This window comes from Anser cygnoides, chromosome 2 (genome assembly GCF_040182565.1).
Source record: "Anser cygnoides isolate HZ-2024a breed goose chromosome 2, Taihu_goose_T2T_genome, whole genome shotgun sequence".
Lineage (NCBI taxonomy): Eukaryota > Metazoa > Chordata > Aves > Anseriformes > Anatidae > Anser > Anser cygnoides.
This window is the reverse complement of record NC_089874.1, coordinates 22,081,680-22,108,572: the sequence shown is the minus strand read 5'-3', so window position 1 is coordinate 22,108,572 and position 26,893 is coordinate 22,081,680. Positions and strand designations below refer to the sequence as shown.

The 26,893-nt window shown below is 44.7% G+C and overlaps 2 protein-coding genes across 3 annotated transcripts in view; one reads left to right on the top strand and one right to left on the bottom strand.

Annotated features, from left to right (window-relative positions):
• The window catches only part of TRDMT1 (tRNA aspartic acid methyltransferase 1), a 43,287-nt gene extending 40,571 nt beyond the window's left edge, over positions 1 to 2,716 (bottom strand). The window contains exon 1 of one of the 2 annotated variants that reach the window (XM_048061821.2): positions 2,646 to 2,716. The gene's annotated coding sequence lies outside the window, so the exon portion shown is untranslated. The remainder of the gene's footprint in view (positions 1 to 2,645) is intronic. The other variant, XM_066991663.1, reaches the window with a different exon arrangement.
• Positions 2,717 to 3,995: 1,279 nt separating this feature from the next.
• Positions 3,996 to 12,213, top strand: VIM (vimentin). Its single transcript, XM_048061750.2, has 9 exons — positions 3,996 to 4,631; positions 4,725 to 4,785; positions 8,755 to 8,850; positions 8,993 to 9,154; positions 9,606 to 9,731; positions 10,451 to 10,671; positions 10,761 to 10,804; positions 11,211 to 11,296; positions 11,848 to 12,213. The coding sequence occupies exons 1-9, from the start codon at positions 4,087 to 4,089 to the stop codon at positions 11,887 to 11,889; spliced, it is 1,383 nt and encodes a 460-aa protein (XP_047917707.1). The 5' UTR covers positions 3,996 to 4,086; the 3' UTR covers positions 11,890 to 12,213.
• The last annotated feature ends 14,680 nt before the right edge of the window (positions 12,214 to 26,893 follow it).

The window sequence follows — 26,893 nt, the reverse complement described above, 5'->3', positions numbered from 1 at the left end:
GGGAGACTTAAATGCCCAAACACTTATGTGTTAGCCTCGTGGTGTTCCAAAAACCCAAATCAGCTGCTCTCTGGCAGCGTGTAGGGAGAAGCAATCTCTGGGTTCAGAAACAGATGACTTCTCTCTGGGCTCAGAGGGGTTGCCCTCAGCTAGCTTGTCCAAATGCTGAACCAAGGCACAGTGAGTACAGCGAGTACTGGCCTTTCTGAACCAAGGCACAGCAAGTACAGTGAGTACTGGCCTTTCCTGGGGGCTCCCTGTCACACTCAGCCCCCAGTTAGAGTGAGGGACAGCCCCAGCTGAAGATTTACAACCAGAATTTACAATTTTTTTTTTTTTTTTTTTTGGAAATGGGAACCTAAGACTTTTCTGCTTTCAAAACCTGAGAAGTCTGAGTCTTCTCAAACCACAGCTGAAGGATGAAGTGCTCTTTTTCACTAGAAGTTGCAGCATTCACTCAAGTAGCAGGCCACAGGGCTTGCTGTGTCTGAGTATTATGGAGATTCCCTATTCAGTTGCTGCAGGACATTAACACTCTTTCATGTCCTCCTGTTATAGCGAGTCCCTCTTGCACGGAGCATGTTCAATATTCATGGGAGCAGAGGAAGTGCAAAGGAATGCCTCTACAGCCCAGTGCCTTCCAGTCCTTGCTCCCAAAAGGATTTAATTAAGGATGCTTTATGGAACTGACAGACAAAGTGGTTGCATTTGCATAGCAGGATATTTTTGGTGGATATTTTACATTTAAGGGTCATTACATACTTTCTAGAAAAAAAAAAACAACGAGCATTTCATATTGTAAGGCAGAATCTTCACTGAAAGTGCAGCAATCTAATTAATGAAATGAGTCAAATCTGTTTAGTTTATAATAATAGGAAAGCACATTCAATATTTGGACGAAATTTCTCTAGTTTCTTGCTGTTTAAATCAAATAACAAATGAAAATAATGTGAATTTCATTATTTTCAGTGATGTTTTCAGACCAACACCTACTTGTCAGAGAAGTTCTGACTGTTACAAAGGATTTTTCATTCTTAGTGTAACAGATTTTCAGTGTAAAATAGTTTAGGCATCTGCACTCTCTCCCTATGCATACCCTTTTTCCCTGTTAATGAAAGTTAAGCAACAATCCAGTTTTTTTTTGCTACACTTATAGGCACTGATTCTGTATTTATTCTTGGCTGTGAACCAAGACATCAATTCTCTGGCCAAAAAAATAAAAAAATAAAAATTAAGAAGGCCAAAAACAAATGTAGCAGCCGAAAGGCTCACAAGAAAAATACAAATTTCCTTTTCAGAGTGCCATTGGCTTTCTTCTGATCTACCTCTGCAGAGATAAGTGGCAGCAGGCTGAACAGCAGCTGGCCTGGCTGAGCACTGAATTGCAAAGGAAGGCAATGAACAATGCAGGTGATCCTTCATTAACAGACCAGTCTATGAATAATCCCCTACGTGGCGTTTAGTGATGTTATTAGCTGTGTATCCTTCATGTAAGAAGTGGTCAAGATCCTGACTGGCCAGGGTCTCCAAGAGTCCCATGGCACTTTCTTTAAAATTAGGCCTATTACTGTGGTTTTATTTCAGTTCAAACAAGTACACTCTCCATGATTTTTACAGCTATGCTGAGATACCTTTGCTGCCAAGTACTGTGGAGATCTTTCTGCATTTCAAGAGCCCAGTTTTTGTTCCCCTTTGGGTTTGGGATGCAAATATAGGTTATGTTTATCACAGCCTTACAAGAAACTTGGAGCTTCCTCCATTTCTGCACCTGTGTTAAATGCCAACCAGCAAAAGGCACTTTAGAGTTTATTGTAAGTCTGACAACTGACAATATCCTAACATTTTTAGGAAAATTTCACAGTGAGAAACAGCAATGAGGCAGGTAGCCAAGAGTACATATGGTAGCATTGGCATAAACATATGGAAATTACGTTCGAAACAAGGGGGAAGGAGGTCATATTTATTTACCAGAACAAACACTTCCCTGAATTTTAGGGGCAAAGCATTTTCTGAAAGAAGGATGACAGTTGCATGTGTGTGCCATAAAAGGTTTTGTGGAGTAGAAACAAGTTGTGGTCTATTAAGAGAAACAGATTGAGCATGGCGCACCTTTCAAAAACCAACAATCTGTTACAACTATCGGCGCTGCTGAGTAAAGCGTCTTTACTCTGTGAGGCTGTATGCTATGTGCCGCTTTACTTTTTGCCTGCTCATACAAGAAGCGTGTACTTTTGTGCCAGGACTCACAGAGCCTTATAGCTCAAACTTGATGGCTTGAACAAAGCACTGTCAGAGGACCGAAGAGCCAGCCAGCCTCAGGAAGGCTGAATGGCCCCTACCTCCTATTCAGGGCGTGAATGAAGCAGGCTGTAGGCTAGGACTCATGCTGCAAGCACTTCAGTAGCTCAACCTTGTCAGCTTCATTGTTGCTACTAAGCTTCTGTGCACGACAAAGAAAATTACCGACATTTAGACACAAACTGTATTCCTTTACTTCTTGTTGCCATCAAACTAAAACACACCAAAAGCAAACAAACAAACAAAAATTAATAAAATATATAGGCTTCAATTCTTCCTCGTAAGGTACAATACCTGAAGCAGAATAGCTGTGTTCACTGTGAATTGGGGTAAGAAAATGACCTTACCGTCTGCCCACTGCTCGTGTTCAGGTTTATCAGAATTTCCAGTGCAGATACTTGCTTCTGCAGGACTGCAAGTTGAAAAGAATTAAAAATCAGTGGTAGTTTTGCATCCCATAAGTGCTGAAGGAATACATTACAGTTAATATCTCTATGCTATATCAGTCACTTCCTATCACAAAGAGGAAAAATGTGTCACTTATGAGATATGTCACTGCAGGATTGCTCCCTAGAGAACATGCCTCATGCTTTGGCCAGTCAAGTTTTATACTCTCTAAATGATATGGGCTTCCATCATCTCCCTTAAATTACTTCTGCATTCATGCTGAAAATGATCTTGGGGAGTGTTCTTACTGCTACTCAGTCTAGTTTTTCTCTGCCACATGCTATGCCCTGTACTACCAACATCACTCGTCTCTACCGCTGGGCAGCCCCAGTTGGGTAGCACCACTGCTCTGGAAACACTGGGATTTTTGCCTGGCCTTTGAGGCTATTTGGGGATCAAGTCTAGTGAATAGTTATCATTCGGAGAGGGGCCTTCCGAGGACTCTGGTGGTTTGCCTACTGAAATTAAAAGCAAAAGCCTATTAAAAAGCCTTGGCTAAAACCAAGCCTGCTGCTATCCTAGTTGTTACAGGGATTGTGTCCAAAAGCACAGCGAGATCCCGCTTGCAGCTTCTCAGTATCATCCTGGCATCCACACTAAAAACCAGCCCCGGCCCGGGGCCGCGGTTACCCGAGGGCCAGACCCGAGTGGATGGAGGACACCATGAAGTGCTGTGAAGTGAGGAGGACACCGTGAAGTGCTGTGAAGTGAGGAGGACACCGTGAAGTGCTGTGGACACCGTGAAGTGCCGTGTGTGCGCTGAGGTAGCTGAGGGGGCTGCTCGTGACAAAGGAAGACAGAAACGTTTCATTTTTCTGCTTGTGCTGGACGTTTGGCAGCCCTCTGTGCAGAGTTAGCATCACTCTCCCCTAACCTTCCTGTCTTTCAGAAAGTTAAGAAAGAGGGAAAACCAAAAAAAAAAAAAAAACAAAAACCACACCAAAAAAAACGGTTTCTCAGAAAGACTCAGCGCTACGTGTACAGCCCCAGCGCGGGCTCCGGGCTTTCCATACCCGCCCTCCAAATCACTGCGCCGGCTCCAGAGGGGGCGTGGGGGGTCGGGGCAGCCACAGCCCCCCCTCGGCAGCCCGCGGGTGCCGCCCCCCGCCCCGCTTTGCGCCGCCAGGAGCCCCCCGCCCCGTCCCCCCCCCGGGCCGTGCCGTCCCCTCCCCGCGGGCCGGGCGCGGCCATTGGCGGCGGGCGGCTCGGGGCGGGCCCGGCGCCGCCTCAAAAGATGGGGCCCGGGCGGGGGCCACCGCCCTTCTCCTCAGAGCCTCGCCTCGCCTCAGCTCCCCGCCGGATTACAAAGCCCGCTTCTTCTTCTGCTCCGCCGCTACCGCCATGAGCATCAGCAGCAAGAACTCCTCGTACCGCCGCATGTTCGGCGGGGGCAGCCGGCCCGGCACGTCGAGCCGCTACGTGACGAGCAGCAGCAGCCGGTACTCGCTGGGCAGCTCGCTGCGACCCAGCAGCGCCCGCTTCGTGTCCGCCTCGCCCGGCGGCATGTACGCCACCAAGGCCACCTCGGTGCGGCTGCGGAGCAGCATGCCGCCCATGCGGCTCCACGACGCCGTGGACTTCACGCTGGCCGACGCCATCAACACGGAGTTCAAGGCGAACCGCACCAACGAGAAGGTGGAGCTGCAGGAGCTCAACGACCGCTTCGCCAACTACATCGACAAGGTGCGCTTCTTGGAGCAGCAGAACAAGATCCTGCTGGCCGAGCTGGAGCAGCTCAAGGGCAAGGGCACGTCCCGCCTGGGCGACCTGTACGAGGAGGAGATGCGGGAGCTGCGCCGGCAGGTGGACCAGCTCACCAACGACAAGGCGCGGGTGGAGGTGGAGCGGGACAACCTGGCCGACGACATCATGAGGCTGAGGGAGAAGTGAGTGGGGCCTGAGGGGGGGGCACGGGGAGGGGTGGGGAGGGCAGGGCAGGGCCCGCCGGGCGGCCCCTCACCGTGTCTCGCCGCTTGCAGGTTGCAGGAGGAGATGCTGCAGCGGGAGGAGGCGGAGAACACCCTGCAGTCCTTCAGGCAGGTCGGTGCGGGGAGCCCCGGGCTGTGGGAGGCGGGGAGAGGCCGGGGGGGGGCCGGGGGGCCGCGGCCCCACACAAAGGAGCCGCCGCGGTTCTCACGCGGAGCCGCCCCGTTGGCTTTAGGGGACCCCAAAAGGGAGGGGGGAGGCCATTGTCTGGCTTGATCCGAGTCTGGCCGGTGTTACAAAAGCGCTCCGATGTGGAATCGCTTTCCGAGCCAATAAAAGCGAAAGGGAGCAGCCATCTGCTCGCTTGGCTGAAGGGTATTAATGGTTTCTATGGGATTCACCGAGGAATGCAGATAGAGGCATTACGGCGAGTGTGGCGGCAGCGGATTGGGATAATAGACCCCTTTGTGTCGGAGGGGGGGCGCAGGGGGCTGCATTCTTACCGAGTGTGTAATGTTGCGGGCACATTTCGAGGGAGAAGTGTCTGACATGTGGGGCTGAGGTTTTGTACAAGGCAGAGCTCCCTTTTGGTGAATCGCATCGCTCGGTGCCCTACCAGAAAACTGTTTCAAATTTAGCCCCTCGTATCGGTGGTGTCTGCTGATTGGAAACAGGCAATTCGTTCCTGGGGTAAGTTCACAGCAGTCAAGTTGTATTCTTCTGATGTCTGTTAGGAATGTGGTGTTTCATCCCGTGTAAACCAAGGCGTTAATGTCAGAAACAATCTGCACTGGAGTTTAGTCTCTGTAAGGAAGCTACAGTGTTGGCCAGATGAACTAAAACCTAAGTGGCGGCCAGAACCAGCTGTGTAGCGTTCAAAAAGTTCTGAGCTCAGGCTTTGATTTGCGCAAAAACAGCTTTTGGCTTGGATTAAGCCTTGTTTGGACTAGGAGATATTTAGGAATGTGCCTTCTCAAAACAAGTTATCTTCCCTAAAACCGCTGCGTTGCTAGTACTCCTCCTAGCTGGAACTGACCGCCCAGTATCTCCAGCACTGACTGACTTAGTCTCAGAGCTGTTCAGTCTCAGAGCTCTTCGTAGGCATTGGTAGATATCACCATTCAGGAAGTCACCGTCTGATTTTCAATATTTCCCTGAGCAAAGCTTTTGACTACACTATAACTGTAGTCTGAGACCAGGTGTCTTAATGAGATAGTGTGGAAATTGAGACACCTACTCTCATTTGGCCTGGGAATTCAGTGCCTGCCACCATTCTGGGCACTGAAGTTTGAAACAATTTAAGACACTGCCTTAACTACAGTTGCTGAATTACTAGTGCTAAGCCAATTTAAAGTAGTGTGAAGTTCAGTGCAAAACCATTTCTCTTTTGTTCTAGAGAATCTAATCTATTCAGATTGATTCAGTCAAAAGATTCTTTGACTTAAGGCTAACTTAATCTTGCATACTTACCTGGTGCACTCCAAGGCACATCTACCTCTATCTCAAACCAATTAAGCTTTGTGAAGGCTCCAGGCTTTTCAGCGAGCTTGGCTTTGTGCATATCCCATATTCATTATCCACTTCTCTGCGCTGCAGTGAGGGCTCATTCAGAAGCTCGGCCTCCAGCTGGTCTGTGGCAGCAGTGCAGCTTGAACTGTACCCATTTAACTTCTAAGGTGTAGCTTATGTGTAAGAACTACAGATCAGTCTGTTGAAGCGCTCACTAATCCACTCATGATATAAATAGTACATACTAGAGAGTATGACTTGAACCAGAGTAACACCTGACTTTTACTTGCCACAAAACAGTAGGTTTATCATGAAGCTTTTGAAGACTAAGTATGTTTCAGCGTAAGTGGTTCCAACATGTGAAATGCAGTTCATACAATGCTGAAGCTGAAACATCCTCATGTGCTTACCATTGGGGGGGGGGGGGGGGGGGGAAATGTGTTGATTATTAAACCATTATGTTCTGGCACTCAAAGGGTCTATATGCTTAGATTTGGAATGCTTCAGGAGATGCTTCGCTGTTCTGATGGATCTTCAAATTTACCTTACTGGAGCAGTTGTACACTTCAGTATTTTAAAAGAAAGTGAACAACTACTTGAACTTTAACTCGCATGTCCAAAAGCTGCATACTTGAGACTGTTTAACTGAGAGGTATTGAATTAAAATTTAAATTTCCTGAAGAAAAGACAAGTGAGTTTTCACATGTGCTGCAGGCTGTTCTACATAAAATAAACCTGGAGGTTCGGTGACTTCAGAACAAAAGAGGCATTGTAATTAGTGAGAAAGTCACTGCAGCTTTGTCAACTACCCCAGCAGCTAGGAAAATAACCTGACCCTATGGCAAGACTAATGGGTCAGCTCCTGGCTAATGAGAGCTTTTTCTGAAATCAGCAAGCACATTCAACCCTCTGATGTGGCTGGCATTAAAGAATCTCTTAGGATAAAATCAATGCACAGTTCAATTACTTGTATGCACGACTTAAACCTCGCTCAGGCTATAAATAGCTTATTCATTTACATGGTGCTCTATCCATCTAGGAAATAGGGAGTGCAGAAGTGCATCTAACTTAATGAAAATGAATGTAGTAAAATACATCACATATTGAATGAGCCTTTAACTTAAGATGCTTTCTATTATAAGCTGCTAAAAGTTCTGTAATTTTTCAGGTCCAGGAAAAAATCAGTCTTCAGTATTAAGATCTTTTTTTAAGATCCTCTGGAAAGTCTTTAAAAGTGTGTTTAATCATGTAAACATATTAGGTCATAGTCATGTAGCTTCCTTCCAGAATGATCTTCAAGTTTTTTGGGAGGAGAACAAATGAATTAAGGACTTTTTTCTCTGGACTGGAAAACAGATCCAAGATGAACTGTGGGTGTACAACTGGAGTTGGTAGGGAAATTGCCTCATAACACATCAAGGGGCGTTCTGCTGGGAAAGAACACCAGAGAACTCTTCTGGTGCAAGAACTTCGTCCCTGAATAGCAATAACACAAGGAATGGCTTTCTAGTAGCCGAAAGAAAACGGTTCCATATTCAAAGGTGCCGTAACAGTGAGCACTGCTGATTAAGAATGCTTATGCTCTGGACAAATCCAGAAAGGCTTTAAAGCAGGCTGTGAAAACCTGAGACTTAGGCTAATACCATAGGAGCACAAGCATGCAGCCAGTATGAAAGGATCAGTCTTCCCCTTTAGAAATGAATTGTTTTACTTGGGTGTTAAAAATGTAAGAAGTTAACCAATCAGTGGTTAGGCTTCAGTTATGTTTTGAACGAATTCAAGCTGCTCCCACGTAGCATTTATGACCTATCTTCTGTTGTGCCTTAAATGAATTTTTGCCGTTGATTAAGACTATCTCTGTCCAGCAAAAGGTGGAGTCTTTGCCAGCTAACTTGAGGGTGTAGGCAACGATGACTAACTCAGTTTGTGTTTGTACTCATACCTTCTTTTTCTCAGGGGAGATCTGGTGAACTACGTGTGGTAGTACTGGCCTGCAGTTCCTATATATATTTTTCTGGCTTTAACAGTATTTTCAAGCTGTGGTCTGTGGACCCAAGGGGCTCTACGGTTGGTCACTGAGGAGCCTGTAGGAGATGAACAAGAAGTTAAGCTCCCTGCTAGGCATGTGGGCACATGGGTTACACTTTTAAGCCCCACTGGAAAGGTGGAAGCCTAAAAATTGAAAGACTAACTTCTTGTTTTCAGTGGTGTCAAGCTAAAAGAGCTTAGCACTCACTTGTAACACAGGTATGTGTTGCATCTTTGAGCAGGGTTTACATCCACCATGATCTGTGCGCTCTTGGTTGTGGTTAGCAATACCATAGCAAAGGTGACATCTTCATATACTGTGTAGCTACCAAAGTTGTGATAAAGGTGCATATAATTGTCTCTGAAGCTGGGGTAGGAGTTGGCAAAAAGATGGAGGTTTTTGATGGTTTTCGAGGTCTTGATTTCATGTTGTCTTGCCAAGAAACTTGGATGTAGGAAGATTTGTGCGCTACTGAACTTGCCATAGAAGATTCCATGACACAACAGTTCTGTAAGATTGCTAATTGGCCTTCTCTCTCTCATCAGGATGTTGACAATGCCTCTCTGGCACGCCTTGATCTTGAGCGCAAAGTTGAGTCCCTGCAAGAAGAGATTGTCTTCTTGAAGAAGCTTCATGATGAGGTAAGTTGAAAAATGAGGTCTGTGATTGTGCGCTGTTGGTCAGGTGAGCAAGTAAACGCTTTGCTGGTTCTGGCCCAGAGTCCTAACCTGTATATGTTGTGTACGTTATCAGATATTAACTGAGTGTCCACTTCTCTCTAAGGAAATCCGAGAACTGCAGGCCCAACTCCAGGAACAGCACATCCAGATTGATATGGATGTTTCCAAGCCTGATCTTACTGCTGCCCTGCGTGATGTTCGCCAACAGTACGAAAGCGTTGCTGCTAAGAATCTTCAGGAAGCTGAAGAGTGGTACAAGTCCAAAGTAAGTAAAATCTGTTGCTGGATTGTTCAGATTCAGCAGGCACTCAAATTAACTTTAGCTAACAGCTTTGCTGTTTGTTTTGGACACTAGTACAGCTATGGAACAGGGTAGTCTTTAAACTCCTGGTCTGTGAAGAGCTGGAAAAATCAATGTTTGCCATAAACACAGCATTAAACTAAAGGGCTTGTATTTCTATTCTGGTAGCTGAGGGCAGCTGTTGATGGTATACTGGAGAAAGAAATAATGAATGGGTGAAAAGATGATGAAAAGATGGGAGACATAATAATCCTATAGGAATAGTAAGATGTTTTATGTGCAGTGTTAATGTTTAAGTGTTTCAGGTGTTAGGGCTTGAAATAGATTCAGCTGCCTCCAAATTCTGTGTCTAAAAATAGTCTGTTAAACCATTTCTGTTGAAGTATTTTGCTAACCAAACTGGGGATTTCCACAGTTTGCAGATCTCTCTGAAGCTGCTAACAGGAACAACGATGCCCTGCGTCAGGCCAAACAAGAAGCTAATGAATACCGCAGACAGATTCAGTCTCTCACCTGCGAAGTTGATGCCCTTAAAGGAAGCGTAAGTAGAAGACAGCAGTTGTTGGGATGCTCTTTCCACTGCAGCTCTGAGCACTGTGCTGTAGCTCGATGGATAGATGTGACTGCAGCTGATCTCCCATGCAAGACAACAGCACACCAGTGCTTCCTGAAAAAGATGCCGTGGGTTCCATTTGCCTGCGTGGGCTACAGTGCACTAGTCAGATTGATGCACCGAACTAGTCTGTCTTCAGGTGTAAACAATACAAAATGAGTTCATACTCTTGCCATAATATTCACTGTTCGTATAATGCTTCCTGAGAGTGTTTATCACTTGTCTGTCAGGTACAGCTGAAGCAATACAAAAAGCCTGAGGCAGTAGCAGGGAGGAGGTGCAGATCTTGCTGTTGCTGGAAGCTGACTGCCTGAAAGGCTGGCTTAAAATAGATTTAACTACACCTGTAAATCCCCTTGCTGAGTGCTGTCTGCATGCTGACTTGTAGTGCAAGTGTTAGACTTACTGTAAGGGTTTGATTTGCTATCTAGTAGAATAAATGTGGCGCACCTCTGATCAAGCAGTAGAATAACACCCCAACTTTTCAAGGGGAGAATAAGGAGATACATTTAGGACATGCCTGGTCCTTTTCAGAAAGGACACTAATGTAATTCAGCTGCCCTTTTTTTCTTGAAATCTTCCAGGCCTTGAGGGTAGGGAGGAGTGGATGAACTGCAGCAGTGCCTTATCTTGTTATTCTCTTCCAGAATGAATCCCTGGAGCGCCAGATGCGTGAAATGGAGGAGAATTTTGCTCTTGAAGCTGCTAACTACCAAGACACTATTGGCCGTCTGCAGGATGAGATTCAGAACATGAAGGAAGAAATGGCTCGCCATCTTCGTGAGTACCAGGACCTGCTGAATGTAAAGATGGCTCTTGATATTGAGATTGCCACCTACAGAAAACTGCTGGAGGGAGAAGAGAGCAGGTAAAAATCCCATGCAGACACTTCTCTAAACAGTAATTGCTAGAAGATACTCTGTACCCGTGTCTGACTTGATTAATTTTTTTCTTCAGGATTAACATGCCTATTCCAACCTTTGCTTCTTTGAACCTGAGAGGTAAGCTGCTTCACTTCGTTCATTCCTGGCAGCCTTTTCTTTAGCACAGGTCCTGGATAGTTCCCTCAACTCCAGTGTTTCAACTGGTATAAATACAGTCGTGTATGAATGTTATTACATATACAACTACAATGTTTGCACTTAACCTTGGATGGGAGGAGGTACTTTGTTCCTGGATGCAGGCATTATAAGTATCAGTACATAGCAACTGATTGCTTTAGGTCTCTGCTGAGATTCTTTAGAAGGAATCAGAAGAGAATAGGGAAGATTCATTTTTCATTCAAAGAGCAGAAGACTTCCCACTGTATTAAATTGGGATTCTGAAAGTACATCCTAAACTGTTATTCCTCATTTCTTTGAGGAGGAATTTCGTCTAAACTATTGGTAATCTATTTTTGTTCTGCAGAAACCAACATTGAGTCTCAGCCAATGGTTGACACTCACTCAAAGAGGACACTTCTAATTAAGACCGTGGAAACTAGAGATGGACAGGTTGGTAGTAACTTCTGGCTTTATTCCTAGCACAGCTGGTTGCTTTGTACAGTGCTGTAACTTGGGCTGCTGGTCAGCACAGCCTGTATATGGTATTAAGCATTGAGGAGAACAGCAACTGGGGCAGTCCAAGCTGCATGGTTTTACATGCAGATGTAGCAAATGGATTTCCATGAACAGATCACAAAATTCATCTGAGAATAAAAACTTGAGTAGCTGCCAGCTTCCTGTTTAGAGAGAATTTTCTGAGAATTGCTAATTCATCTGAACTTAAGAGACTTCTCTCACCACCAGAGGAAAAGTGGCACTAAACCAGAAATACTAACTACAGGCAAGACACTGCTTTCAGACCAAGTCAAAGTTTTAACGATTTCTTCACCCCATTAACCAACTAGAACTTCTCATTTATAATTGACGGTTAATATCTGTTGGTTCACTTCTGTGCTACTAGTTCCAATTCTAACTCTTCAACTGTCTTGGTACTTAAACTTAACACAAGTTAAACTTAACTATACTTGATACTTAACACAAGTCTCTCTCCTTTTCAACAGGTTATTAATGAAACTTCCCAGCACCATGATGACTTGGAGTAAAGCTGAAGTGAAGTTGCAAACTTAGTGCAGGAGAAATTCTTACCAGCAAGGTTTTAAAAAGTCCATGTCTTAAAGGAAGAAACAGCTTTCAAGTGCCTTTCTGCAGTTTTTCCATGAGCGCAAGATTATTATGCTAGGAAATAGGTCTTAGATCTTGCAAACTGACTCTCCCTGAAGGATTAGAGTTTACAATGGAGTCTAGTTTACAAATAGCAATATCTTGTGCTGCAATACTGTTTTTAAGTATCTGAATTCAATAAAACTGCTTTTTCCAGCACAGTATGAGCAACCTGTCGCTACTTCAATAAATCTTTGGAAAATGGCTCTTGATGTGTTCTAATTTAACTTCATGACTTTCTGCAAAGCCATAACTTAATGCTGGAATTACTATACGGTTGACGGCTCCAGTACTGGTTGTGTGAAATGTTGTTTTTTCAGATTAACTAGATAAACTGTCTTCCCATTTACTGCTTAGGTATTGGAACCAACTAAAATGGACTATAACTGGCAGATGCATAATGTATTATGATATTTCTTATCAGTTGAATAAAATGATACTTCAAGCTAATAAAAAAAATCTTGCTTTCATATACTATTTACCTAGTTAATAGGAGCTAAGAATGTTCAAAGCACTTTTAACTAGTTTTATAGGGCCTAGTTCTAATAACTGTGAAATGTTGTTCACGCAAGTCCTTATCTGAGACAGCACCTTTGCAAACTTAACAGCTGACTTGATGCATAGACTTCATTTTCCAGGAAAGATTAGTTCCCAAAGGCTTGTTAGTATTACAGAAGCTCAAATGAAGTCTTCGGCTGGAGTGGTGGTGGCTTGCAGTGGTATTTAAGGGAAAAGCATAGGAAAAACTTCCCTGGCTGTCACTTGATGCTTGCACTTAACCCCCTTTTAAAATTAAGAGCCATAATGCTCAGTCTTTTCTGCTGAGTATCAGCCACAAGGCAGCAGAATCAGACCAGGCTACAAAACCAACTTCTCTGTTCTGCATTGCTCTCCCTGTAAAGCTTGCTGCCTGTAAACTTCCAGTCTGATCTAATTTTCATGGGATGAGTAAATGGCAATTGGAGTTGATCAGTAAGTATTAATAGTGTTAATTGCTAGTTCAAGGTGTTGGTGGTAGTTTGAGTACTTGTGAAAGTGTCTGTACAACATGAACTGATCTGCATTAAATATTATCAATCCACCCTGCACACACATAGAGGCTTTTTTTTTTCAGCCAGTCCTTCCATTTGTTTCAGTGTGTGTCCAAACAACTACAGTGCAGTGGCTGGTGTGAGGGGGCAGTAGGAGTCCACTTTCTTCCTGCCCTTGTCTGCAGCACCCAGTTGGATGTGCAGTAACCAAGCTGCTAAAGAAGAAGATAGCCAGTGACTGGGGCATGCTGAAATGCTGTACGGCCTGGGGATGCAGGTGTCCTGCAGTCTAGGGGTAGGTGCCTGGGTATGATTGGAGTTTGTATCTTTGAATCGCCCAGAGAGAAGTGCCGAAGCTGTTCTTCACAGCAGAACAGTGCCTAATTTTTAAAGAGCGGTGTGGTGGTGCTGTCCCACCCTGCTTCTCTCTAGTAAGTGTTCAAGAGGAATTCTGCCTCCAGCCGATGATGGCAGGCCAAGTAGTTTTCCCTATTCTGCTGCGCTTGTGCTGATGCCCAGCAAAAAGTACAAAATCCAGTAGGCTGGGGTATGTGGCTGACTGCCTTGGTGCCTCGGGTGCTCACCAGAGAGCAGCTGGTCCTGCGTTCGTTCTGGTGACTCTTCCATGCAGAAGTGTCAGAGGTGACTCTCAGGAGAATGCCTGGAGCCGTGCCTCAGCCCCTGCTTGCTGTGAGCAGAACAGTGCGGTGAATGGCATATTCTCATTAAAAAGTGAGTGAACCCAGCCTCCTTATGCCACGGAGCTTACAGACACCAGGTTTTCTGCTACATATGAGCATCCAGAACAATAAAAAAGCACAAATGAGCTCTCATGTGAGATGCTTTCTGTGACAGTTGCAGCACTGAGGATGTGCCATAGCTGATGTTGAACACTTACTAGACACAGGTGCCTACAACCTTTAAGGATAGGAGTGCAGCATGGTGCTTACCTCCTGTCTATGACAACTTTGGGCAGAGAAAATTCCCCACTTCTGCTCCAGCACTGAGGGAGCACTGAACGGTGGCATCCAGCAGTGCGTGTGCAGGAAGAGCCGGCACAGGGGGGACAGTGGGGACTACTGGTGGCACTGGGCAGGGGCCTGCAACACAGAGCGGGTTCTGAAACGCGTGCTTGTTGCTGGAGGTTACCTGGGTTGTGGTGGTCTCACATGTGGCTTCTCCCCCTGCCGCCAGCTACCCGGCTCATTGCTTTCTGTTGCCTTTGACTTCCTCACCACCTAGATAAAAGAAGTGACTGTATCGAGCCCTGACAGGGAAGCAAAGGAGTTATTCCTGGCTCTTTTGTGCTCAGGGTTACTCATAGCACAGAGAAATATGTGGTAGAGCTTTCAATCCTGGGAATAAATAGAAAAATAAATAAAAATAAAACCTAGTTGCCAAGGGGATCGGAAGACTGCGGGAAACTATTTCAAAGCCTGTACTGTGCGCAAGTGTAAGGGCATTCTCACGGCAGAAAGGAGTGCTGGTGATGGCTGTGTAAACTTCTGGCTGATCTGGGCATGCCAGGCTTGTGCTCGCATATAAGCGCCTTAGTGCTGAGCCAGCAGCTAACCTCAGACCTGTATTTCACATCCTAATAACCTCAGCTGACAGCAGTACGGGCTGGCTCGCCACCACTGGAGGCTGTGCACTTGTCCTACCCTCTAACAAGCATCACGAAGCGGCTCCCGTGAGCTGAGCGGCAGCACCAAAGGGCTGATTTTCCTCCCTCGCTGAGAGGCTGTTGCAAGTGAAAGTGGCCAGGTCACCGTACGATAAGTAACAGAAGTTACTGCTAAAGGCAACATCGTTTTTTTGGGTAAATGTTGATCTCTAACAGGACTTTCTGACACTCAGTGTCCTTTCCAGTTAACCCAGGCAGAACCTATTTTGCCTGTCGCTTCTGTTGCATTGTGAAACCTTGCACGGTGCCTGCCTCCAAATGTCTGAGCTGTACTCGGAGTAAATAACAGTAATCCTCCGGAAAATCTTGATAATCTTCAGAGTCCTCATATTTAGTTTATTTTGCTTTACGTGGCCAGAAGGAACAGAGATCTTCAAAAAGCTATTTATTGGAGCCTGCTGAACCTCACCTGGTGTGAAAGCTCCCGAATGGGGGTCTCCACACCAGGCAGGGTGTTCAATTCTGCCTGTGATTTGAGCACTTACAGGGCTTTTGCTCAAAACCCGATCTGCAGTTGTAAAATCCCACATGTAAAAGGCGCCCGGTGTGGGTTATGGGACACTTTGGGACAGGTATGTTCTCCCATGAGAGAATTAAAACATATCCCTTAGACTCAATTGCCCTTAGGCACCTGCGGAGCACCAAGAAAGCTGACGTCCCTGCCATAGGGGTGTTGGTGGCTGTCACCCAGGACCTGTGCCATGTGGACATCACGTCCTGCTGGGGCACACCTGGCACGGGGAGGCTTCTGCTCCTGGCCAGGGCTTGCACAGCCTGGTTTGCTTATGCCAGTGGGTGGAAAGCGAGGTGCCCAGGGGGTGTGAATGCCCATGTTTAGAGAAGATGAGCAGCTGAGCGTCTGGATAGAGAATCTCACTGATGACAGGTAAATATCAGAAATTTTAATTGCAAATCCCTTTACTAGGGAGGGGGAATGAAAGCCTGGATATTATTGAAATTTTTGAAGTCATTTGCATATAATGAACTGCTTTAGCAGACATTTGCTTGAGTGCAGTCATGCGTGCAGAACTAGGAAGTGCCAAAAATAAAATTACATTTTCAATCTTCATTTGGTCTCTTTGTGCTCATGCAGAGCGCTACAGATTTCGGCTGCAAATTCATGGACCTTGTCCCATTCAGTGCACATACCAGACAGAAGTGAGCGCTCACAACAGCCCTGCGAGGTGGGTCAGTGTCGACCCGTTTCACGCATGGGACCGTGAAGAAGAGCTGTCAAGCTCAGAAGTGTAAGCTAAGCCCAGGGATCTGGTGTGAGGTCAGTTAGCACTGTATACTTCTAAAACGCTTACTGGTTTCAGGTCTGGGTACTTTCACAGTCTGGCTCTCAGCTCAAGTTCACAAATTGAAGATCATCCATTCAGGGGATACCAGTGAAAAGCATGGTTCAGGTGAAATTGCCTGCCTCCAACAGTAAAGCTGTAGCACAAGGGGGAACGAAATCCAGTTCTACAACAGGACATAGCTCTCCCTTACCCGTGGGGCCCTTCTCTCTTTATAGCACATCACATTGCTCATCCCACATTTCCCTTCAGCGGCACTAAGGGAAGCAATGCTCTAGCGAGCTGTCCCCTCACCACCCAGCCCAAGGCCACTCCTTGGGCCTTGGCTACTCTGTGAAGAGCCCACAGGTGAAAATTGCTTTTGGGCTTCGGTCCGCAGCAACCGAACTCACTGCTTCACAAAAAGGCAAGTCCATAACAGCCAAACCTCTGCACAATGGTGTGTAATAGTTTCCATATGAACTCCTCAGCCTGACATTTTCTGCCCATTTCTTTTTCAGAGACGTATTGCAGCTGTCTCCCTGTGGTGGATTACACAAACTGCAAGGGGAAGGCAGCCTGTCCAGGCATTTCTACTGTCTGATGGACCCCTTACTGCAGTGTACTGTGCAGGATGGTATGGTCACTAATGGGAGAGAGGTGATTCTGAAGATGTCTCAGATTTGGCAGACACAAAATGAAATCACTTTCAGGATGTAGAACTGTGGGAAAGTGTCCGAAGTCAGCAGCCAAGCACCCACAGAGCTGCTTTCTCCCTCACTCTCTGGGACAGAGGGAGAAAATAGGAAAAAAAAAAAAAAAAAGTAAGAAAAATTATGGGTTGAGATAAAGACGGTTTAATAGGTGAAGGAAGGGGGAAAAATAGAAGCAAAGCAAAGGAAATCATGCAGCACCCCCCACAGGCAGGTCGATGCCCATTCAGTCTCTGTGCAATGGCCACATTGGAAGCCAAAACCCCTTCTTCTTCTTCTCTATCTCAAATTTTATTGCTGGGCATGATGGCATACAGAATGGAATATTCCTTTGGCCCGTTTGGTCAGCTGTCCCAGATGTGTCCCCTCGCAACATTTTCTTCCTGAGCTTTCTTCTCTCCGGGCTGAATTTGTCCTCTTCTTGTATGTCAGGTGCTTCAAGCCCTTCCCCGTCTTTGTGGCCCTTGGCTGGACTTGCTCCAGCTGTAAATATCTCTCTTGTAGCATGGAGTACACAATATTAATCATTGAATTACACTGACGGGTCGTGAAAAGGATCCATATACAGTGGTGACCTGGCAGATGGGAGTGCAAGTAAAGGCCAGAGCTCTAAAGTAACTTATGAACAGCCATAACAGGTCAGACCAACTATCCACCTCGTCTGTTATAGTATTTGCTGAAGAAAAGGGCACAAGAAACATGGTCCCAATCCCTGGAATACCCTTCATCTTCCTGAAAACAAATTCAGGAAGTTTTTGAGCCAGTGCTTTCATCCAGACCATTGATGAACTTGTCTCATCTATTTTGAATCCTTTACTATTTTTGGCGTCTATCATCCTGTATTTCATTATTTGACAGCGTACTAGGGAAAAACATCTTCTTTGGATGATTTAATCCTTACTGTCTGATTTTTTTTTATTTTTATTTTTTTTTTTTTTAATTCCAGAAGTTCATGTGTTAGGAAACCTAGTAAATATTCAGTGTTTAGTCCCTGCATGCCACCCCTCATTTGACAGACTTCTCTAGTAGCTCCTGTGTGTTTCTAACATCTAAGTGTCTTCTCATCTAGGAGCCCTCATCTAGGAACCCTAATAATCCTCATCTTTCTTTGTATTTTAGTTCTGCTATAACCTATTTAAAACAAGGTGACCAAGACAACAAGTAAGCTTCAAGACACGTGCATTGGAGCAACAGAGTGACATAATGGGAGCTCCTGCTTTATGCTCAGTTGCTTTCAAGGTAAGTAAAAATATCTCGTTTGGAGTTTTGATCATTGCTCAGTACTGGGCTGACATGTTCAGAAAGTTATCCACACTGATTCGAAGATCTATTTCCTAACGACTAATAGCTAATTCAGAACTCTAGCTTCACAGAGTTATTTTTTCCCCATTCTTTGCAGTCTTTGACATTAAATTTTCATTCACTGTTTGATCACCCAGTCAGCCAGGACTGTGATATCCTTCTGCAACTTTGAGCTTGGCATTAACACTGACTGCTCTTAATTTTGTACCAGCCAAAAACTTTGTCAACTTGCTGTTCATTCTTCGCTAGGTCACTGAGGAAAATATTGAATGGCAAAGTCCAATGTACAAATGCTTGTGGGAGTGCAATGACAGCTTCCTTCCATAGAAAAGGCTGTCCGTTATTTCTGTCGTTACCTACTTTCTAACTTAAAATAGGGAGGATATTCCCTCTCAATTCCTTAGTAATCTGCAGTGATCATTTTTCAAAAGCTTCTGACAAAATCTTCCATCTGCCTCACCCTTACCCACAAAGCTTGTAAAATCCTATAGACATTTCCACCAGATTCATGAGGCATGACTTCCTCAGGAAAAAATGCGTGTGGAATCCTACCCAGTATAGCTGCTTTTACAATTTCTTCTGAATTTGCAAGGTGAAAATGTTAAATTTATTGCTCTCTAGATTTCAGCATTGTCCTGGAGACTTTTTTAGAGTCTGAAATTTTACTGGCCACTGACGATTCCTCTGACTCTGGATGCATTGCAACTAGCAATTAGCACTTTCACGTCGAGGCACTTCAGACCTATTTAGTGGTTGCCATTCCGTATTTTTCTTACCTGTCAATGCATTGATTTGTTCCAAAACCTCTTCAGTTTGAGATTGTCCTTCATCTGTCACATGGGGCTCCCTGACCTTATTCTTAATGAACTGTAGTCATGCCATGTTTTTCCTATGGCTTATCTTCACTGAGTAGTCCTTCTGACTCTTCACTGTCTCACTTGAAGCTGCACTGAATTTCTGATAGGCATTATGTTTTGGATGTGTATGAAAGTGTTTTTTTTATTAGCAATTTACCTCTTGAGCTGGTATTTGATCCAGCTCACTGGAGATTTACTTCTCATTTGACAGAATTTTTTGGTTTGCTCATTTGAAGATGACTCCTGTCAAATTTTAGTAGTTCCCCTCACTGGCTTTTTTAATTGAGCTGCGTTTTTGTGTGTGTGTGTTTGTTTGCTTGCTTATTTGTTTTAAGAGGGTTTTCAGCAAGATAGTAGGCAGCTTTCAGTGTTTAATAAGGGATCTAAAAAAGTGTCTTTGTAGCTTTTCAATTTTCAATTTTTTTAATTTTTTTTTTTGTGTCTACATTTGAGGAATGCTCCCTTTTGAAGCTCAGCTTGATTCAAGTGGACTTCCAGGGCCTTTTTCCTTCCTGGCTGGATATTAAATTTCAGTACATGCAACTGCTATATCCTTTTCACCACTAACCTCTTCACTTTCCACACAGGGTATAAAATACCCATCTCTCTCTTTCCTTTGTGAGAGATGTTCTTAACATTTCTCTCCTTTAATTCCTCAGTATCTAGCCACCTTTTCCTTCATGTACTGCAGCTCCTATGTATCTAACTGAACATTCAGCAATTGCTTTGAACTTCATGGCATCTACTTCAAACATGAAAAAAGGGCTTTCAGATGAAACTTTGTTAGTTCTTTCCCCAAAATTTATTAGACTGGACTACTAAAGCACGGGGCCTCTATCCACAAACCTTGTCTTGTACTGTTATTGAAGGGATGCTGGGGCACTGCAGGCCCCTCTGGGGCCAGCATGGCAGGGCCTCAGCTGCCAGAAGCCATCCCACCTCCCCAGGCCCCCGGCGCTCGGCTCACCAAGGGCAATGTGGGAGCTCTGGCTTCACTTGAGTGCAGACCCTGAAACAGATCCTTGTTTATGCCTTCACTCGCTGGTACCTCCAATGCCAGGAGAGCAGCACTGGCTGTAATGCAGATGGGTATCCTGATGCCACCAGTGACTGCGTCATACTAGCTCCAGTCCATAGGTAAGCCTCTGTGTTTGACAACCTCCTCAAAGACTGAGCAGTGATATCTCTGCTGACTGTAGTTATAGGCTCTCCTTACACTGTATGAAGAGTTAATTTGTGGTCCCCTCACAGGTGGCTCTCTACAACAGGTTGCCTCACTTTGGAGGCACCATTGAGGTGGACCGTGTGGAGATGGTGAGTTTGGAGCATAGCCTGTCACATCTTCCATGGTGATGATCAAAGGGCTGGAGCACCTCTCGTATGAAGACAGGCTGAGGGAGTTGGGGTTGTTCAGCCTGGAGAAGAGAAGGCTCTGGGGAGACCTTACAATGGCCTTCCAGGACCTGAAGGGGGCCTACAGGGAAGCTGGGGAGGGACTCCTTGTCAGGGAGAGTAGTGATGGGACAAGGGGGAATGGCTTTAAACTAAAAAAGGGTAGGTTTAGATTAGATAATAGGATGAAATTCCTCACTCTGAGGGTGGTGAGGCACGGGAACAGGTTGCCCAGAGAAGCTGTGGATGCCCCATGCCTGGAGGTGTTCAAGGCCAGGCTGGATGGGGCTTTGAGCAACCTGGTGTAGTGGGAGATGTCCCAGCCCTTGGCAGGGGGATGGGATTAGATGATCTTTAAGGTCCCTTCCAACACAAACCATTTATGATTCCATGGTTCCATGGTTCTACAATTCTATGATCTCAGCTCCACGTGCTGCTGCCCTTCTGCACAGTGGGAGTGAAGTGCCTTGTGTTCGGTAGAGCACTGAGGCACCATGTCTGGAACTCAGTCTGCAACACTTTGCCCAGGAACTGCAAGGCTCTCCTTAGCTCCTCCAAAAATATCACAGACTTCTGCAGAAAGAACAGTAGTCAACAGTAATATGGTAGCTTCAGAATATGCACTAAATGCAGTGTAAATTGAGAACATAAGGCTACATCTGGAGACAAAAAGAGGCATAAAACTGGAAGAAGCACATTTACACATCTACTGGTAGAAAGCATCTGACTTTAATTCCTTGACTGAGCACAAAGAACCATGTATATTAGATATTTTGCTCTTGCAGGATATTGAAGGCTGAGACATGAATTTATTCTTCAAAGGGAGGTGAGTAACACCTCCACCTGATATCCCACATCATCAGCCTCCAGTTGGAGAGATGCACTTTGAACTTTGAGATATGTTGACATTAATGTGGGTAAAAGCCTACATGAATAAATTCTGCAGGGTTTATTTTCCTGCAGTCTGAACTGAGCTCCCTGTAGCTGTTGAGGGGGTGAGAAGGAGACAGCAGCAATCTGATCAGAGGAGGAGGAAGTTCTACAGGACCTAGATAAGACAGATTGGTATAGGCTTGGATATAAGAGGCTCGGAAAACCACTATTTTATCTTAAGTTTATGCATGAGACAAAGCAAAATACTTGGCTGGCCTTCTACCTTTGTTCAATTTCCTTTCCATGTACACAGAGCAATTTCAAATAGAGGATTTGCTTTTCAACTCTCAAATATTATTTCTGTTCATCCAAGAAGACCTTCCCCAAATGCACCATATATCACCAGGGACCTGCTCCACACTCCAAATGTTTTTTTCATGTAATAAATACTTGACATTTAGAAAAATTGCTTCTAAATTTACAGAGTGCAGTGCTCACAGTTTGAGATTACCCTCTAAACACCCTGAAGTGCCAGCCGCATAAATAAATATCTTTGCAAATAGATTCTCATTTATTAGTTTTGTAAGTGTATTTTCACTTCTTGGAGATGGATGATTACTATAGGAGGAAAGAAATAGCTCTGGTTTAAATTAAATAGTAAGAAAGTGCAGGAGAAAGGCTGATCAAAAAAGTTAATGCTCTCCTTGTTCTTTTTGATTTGTTTTCTGTCTTTGCAATTCAAGTTTCATAAGAATGGCACTATACATCCAAACTGTTCAGCTGTGCTTTATGTCATGGTCCAACCAAACATAGATCAAGCTCTGAAACAGCAGCAAGAGAAAAACTGCAGTTTTAAGAGAGAGGGAAAGCTATCTGCAGTTCATACATAGCCTCCATCATACAGAACATAAATAGATCTCAAGATGTGGTGTATATACCCCAGTGACACTACTGGCAGAGGACCAAGCATCACTTTTCTCATTTTGAAGAGGACTAAATACTCTCACAGGACTAAGTGCTTGGCCATAGAGAAATCAAGAGACTGCTTACTAATATCACTACACAGAGATTAAAAATTAAAGATCCCTACAGAGGCACCCTTCCCTCTGAACTGCAAAGGCATGCCTCATTTCCACGGAGGTGTGTGGGAAGGAAAGAGAGAAAAGGTTTGATGGCCACAAATTGGCTAGCATCCCTTCTCACTATCGCAAAAGGCCTGTGGGGGGTGCCTACGTTGCAGAGGCTGGAGTACCGATGCAGTTAATAGTGTCATGCAAGGATACAACCTTAATCAATGCACAAGGTGATCCTTTTGTCTGCTTTATCTGTCAAAAAGTTAAACCTCTTGTTCAAGTTGGCTTTCTGTTGTCAGTGATGGCATGTCGGCACCATGGTGAATGGGTCAGAGGGCCTGTTTCCAGCAGTGACTACTGTTTTCCATCAGTGACTGCTGATGAAGGCTAGGTGAACCCCGACTTCTAGCCTTTCTGAGGGCAAACCCCATTGTCCAGTCTCCTCTTTAGTACAGCCTGAGCCTTAGCAGCCAAAAATACAGGCGGCCAGAGATCCTTGAACACAAGTTCTGAGACCACGAGCTGAGGGCCTCCAGGTCAGAAACTGCCTTTGTTTTGCCCAGTAGAGTCTGAGCCAGTAACCATGATGGTCATGGTGATTACAGACTTTTATTTTCTTTTGGTTTGAATGTGTCAAAATGTTGTTTCTTGGCCAAATCACCACAATGCTTCAGTCAAACTAGTTTGTCACTTTTTCTGGCAAATGATAGACGAAGCTATGTGGAGTGGATAGAGGATGGAGCTCCTTGTGAGCACAGAATCATGCTTTTGTTGCGGCTTACCTCTTTCTCTGAGCATAGATAACCAGATTCAAGGAATATGCTGCCCAATCAAGCTTCATGACACCCTCTTCATTAATTAATTACACTGAGAATGGGCTCCTACCTACCTCTGGTTTTGGTTCTCTTGGGAAGGTCTAGCCCATGGCTCACAAAGCCCCTCAGACATAGTCAGTTTATGTCTTGCTAATGAATTTATTCAAGTGAAGCTGTGACAATCCCTAAGTAAAAGCAGTTTTACTTGCACTGCTAGATTGCTGAACTAAGCTAAAGCCAACATACAATGAGATTATACTACTTTTAATATATCTATTGAGGGCTGCTCAACAGTTTAACTGCACAAATCCAACACTGATTTCAACAATGAACATTTCATAAAGAGCTTTTACATTCTTATTAACTTCTCATGACTGTGAAAACTGTTTTAAAGATCAAGGAAATTAAGTTCACTATGTTTGTTATCGAAAAAGGTACATCTTTCAGAGAATCCTTATCACCTTGATCTCATTGTATGCTATCTTTAAGTAATGTTATACAGTCTGCTACTTAGCTACTGTTTCCATGGTCATGAAGTCTGATGCCACAGGTGTAATGATTGGGCCATAGATAAGCCCATGACTTTGTACAGATAAGGCAGATGGTAGCTCAGTCCGGGCTTGTACCTGCACTTCACCAACGCTGTGGGCCCTGAGAGCACCTAACTGCAGAAAATATGCCCAAGCTTTACAAATCGTGGAGTCTAGGGCATAATTTATCACACTCTAATGTAGACATCTAAAATAAACCAGAGGAATTATGCTCCACTTCTCTCCATAGAGCTTGACCATAGTCACACAAAGACCACGTTTGGTGTCAAAATGCATCTGCTGCTAGACTATAGGCACCGAACTCCCACTCTGGGACTCATTCTCCTCTCCTCTTTTTCTTTTCTCCTGGTCTGAGGTCACTTTGCAGTGATCTTTCATCTCAGCTGATCTCTTGCTGTCTGGCTTTTGAAATTAATATCCTCAGCAAATCACTCAGCTCCTGCAGAGCACATACAACACAATCAGTATAATTACTTCACGTCACACCTCAATTGTCACTTCACTTTAATGGACTGCAAGTAAGATGAACTTGAAAAGTGCTCTAAGTTAATGTTCTTAGAGTTTCTATTTTAGACTCTTATGAAAGATATTAAATATATTCAGAAAAAGAGATTTCATCCTAGAAATTATTATCCACATTATAGCACAGTGAACAGTGCCAACAGAGTTCAGGGCTCTGTAATTAAGAGACTGTTAAAAAACATTCAGTGTAGACAGGAAAAGGGTAGGACAGGAATGATGGGACTCATCTGGTAAGTGTAGGTGTTTCTGATGTAGAAATTCGTATATCAAGTGTATACTCTGTCTATGAAGTAGCATCCAGTCATTATGGACCACAGAGCTTAGCAGGCAAGTCAGCCTACTTTGAATTGGAGACTTGAGTTGGTGAGATTAACCTCAGCCTATTTGCTTCTACTGCCTCACTCAGCTTTACTGAGCCGGTGAGGTGCCCAAAGGCGGCCAGCAGCCCCGTGTCACGGCTGCTAGATCCACCTCCCCCTCTCACCACCCACGTCTTCAGCATGTTTGGCTCCTTCAAATGAAGTAATTCTACATTAGCATTTGAAGAACAGCGTATTTAATATCAGAGTACCGTAATCTCTCATTTTAGGTCATTGTCTGTGTCACTTAATAATCACACACCCTCCATCCTTCCTTTGTCACATTTCGCCGCATTGTGTTGTGCATGAGCATATCCAGAGGATATTAAATCTCATCTCTTGTACTTCTATTCCAATGCCTCAGAGAATATTTTTGTCTTTTCTGCAACTAGCTTTGAAACCATTCCTGAGAATGTAACAACTCCATATTTTTGAAGACTAGAACTGGCTCATTTAAAACCCAGCTAGGATAAGACTTCTTTGGTCCTCTTTTATACCACAATCCACTTTTAGGACATTTACTAAGGCAGCGTGTCATCCAGCCCAACTCCTTCCTTGCCTACAGGTGATTCAGATTTGCAATTTCTGCTTTTCTGGAAAGCAGAAGGAGTCTTAGGAAGGAGTCTTAGGCACCCAGCTTCTGACCAGGCTTGGCAGGAGCAGGTAAGAGCCCTGAGGCAGAAGCTGCGCCCATGCAACGAGAAAGCACAGAAAGCACCGGGCTGCAGCCCACCCCTGGGTTTGCCTCTGGGCTCATAGCAAGCTTTTGCATGATGTATAGCGTTCATGGTGAAGTATCAGTTACAGAGAGGCAGCTCAAGTTGACAGACCATTACTGAGTGTTTTTACTCTGCTAAAGCTCATACATAGTACAAGAGCAATTTTCTTTCTTATAAAGGAGATTAAAAGCTAAACAAAAAGAACTAATGCCCCTGCAGGTTTGGATTTACACAAGCAGCACTGCTTTTAGAATTCAGCCAAATTATTTTTGCCCTTAAAGTCTCTCAAAATGCCTAATAAAGTAATTTGGAAGATGAAAGTTTTTCCATTTCTAATACTTTTATCTTTTTCCCAGCACATCCAGCATTTCCTCCTCCAATGACAGTGGTAGGATGTGAGCTTCTGAACTAATTCAGCTTTGATTCCCTGTGCTGCAGAAAAGAGGCAACAACTTAAATGCAGTCCTTGCTGGTCTCTCTCCTTTTTCACTTACATGATAAAAGAGTTTCATCCGCATTTATATACTTAAAAGCTAACGCTTTCATTACGGCCTCTCCGTTAACCAGATGGTTCCTTCTATCGGTCTGCACAGGCTGTGGGACCCCACCACTCCTATTCACTATTAGCTGGCTCTGGCCACAGAGTGAGGATGGCACAGATACTTCGTACAGGATGGAAGAAGGAAGCTAAAACTTGTATGTACCTCAAAACCCAGGCACATTCAGATACCAAAACAAGGGAATACTAGGATCCTTCAGGAGGAGGTGATCTCCTCTCTCTTTTTAAAATGCTGATCGTCTTCCTCAGCTATATGCATCCTTTTCCAGCTGCTGGCTGTGGTGTGGCCATGATCCCAGGTCCGCTAGCCCACTGCCATGACTTTCATCTTGTGGCCTAGATTTTAGCCATTCTCCTCTCCTCAACCACCCCAATGAACATAAGTGCCTTTATGTTGCAACATCTTTACGTGACACTTTTTGCCTAGCAGTATTTTGAGAGAGGAGAAAAACCTAACCTGGTCTTGGCCAGTCTTGCTGCTTGGAGAAAAATTCCTTCTTAAGTCCTTCTACCACCAGTGACCACGTGTTTCCCATAGCAGAAGAGCCGTCTTCATGTGAGAGGTTCTCTCCATAGGAGGATGGTTTCTGCTTGCCATGATCCAGAGGCACTACAGCTGTTTGACAAGGAAACTCCAACGCACAGCCACATCCCTCCCACCCTCACCTTCCCCAGCCAGCCTCTTCCAGACTGCTCCCTTCTAAGCAGGGGTTGAGGAAGAGGCAATACTTTGTTTGGGGCACGGCTCACTTATTCTGTACCTGGACAAGCAATCCTGATCACCAGACAGTGCTGCTCTTTCACCAATTAGCTGCTCATCAGCTAAATGTTTGAGATGGCTACGCTCATTTTAAGACACTTTCCTTCCACGTCAGAAGTTGCACTTCTGCTTCAGCAACAGCTCAGTTTATGAGGACATATTTGCATCTATATCACACACATATGCAATTCCAGCTGTTAGCATAGCAAACAAAAGAAACCCTTTGTTTCTGAAAGACTGACACTCTATGGGAAGGGGAGAGGTGACAACCGCCCAGATCTTCATCGTTGGGCAGAAGCCACTTCGTGGTCTGCGAGGTCCAACAAAACCTTTCAGTTCTCATCCTCTCTTCTGGCTTCAATACAAATTGGCAATTGCAGTTCAGTCCCTAGAGGG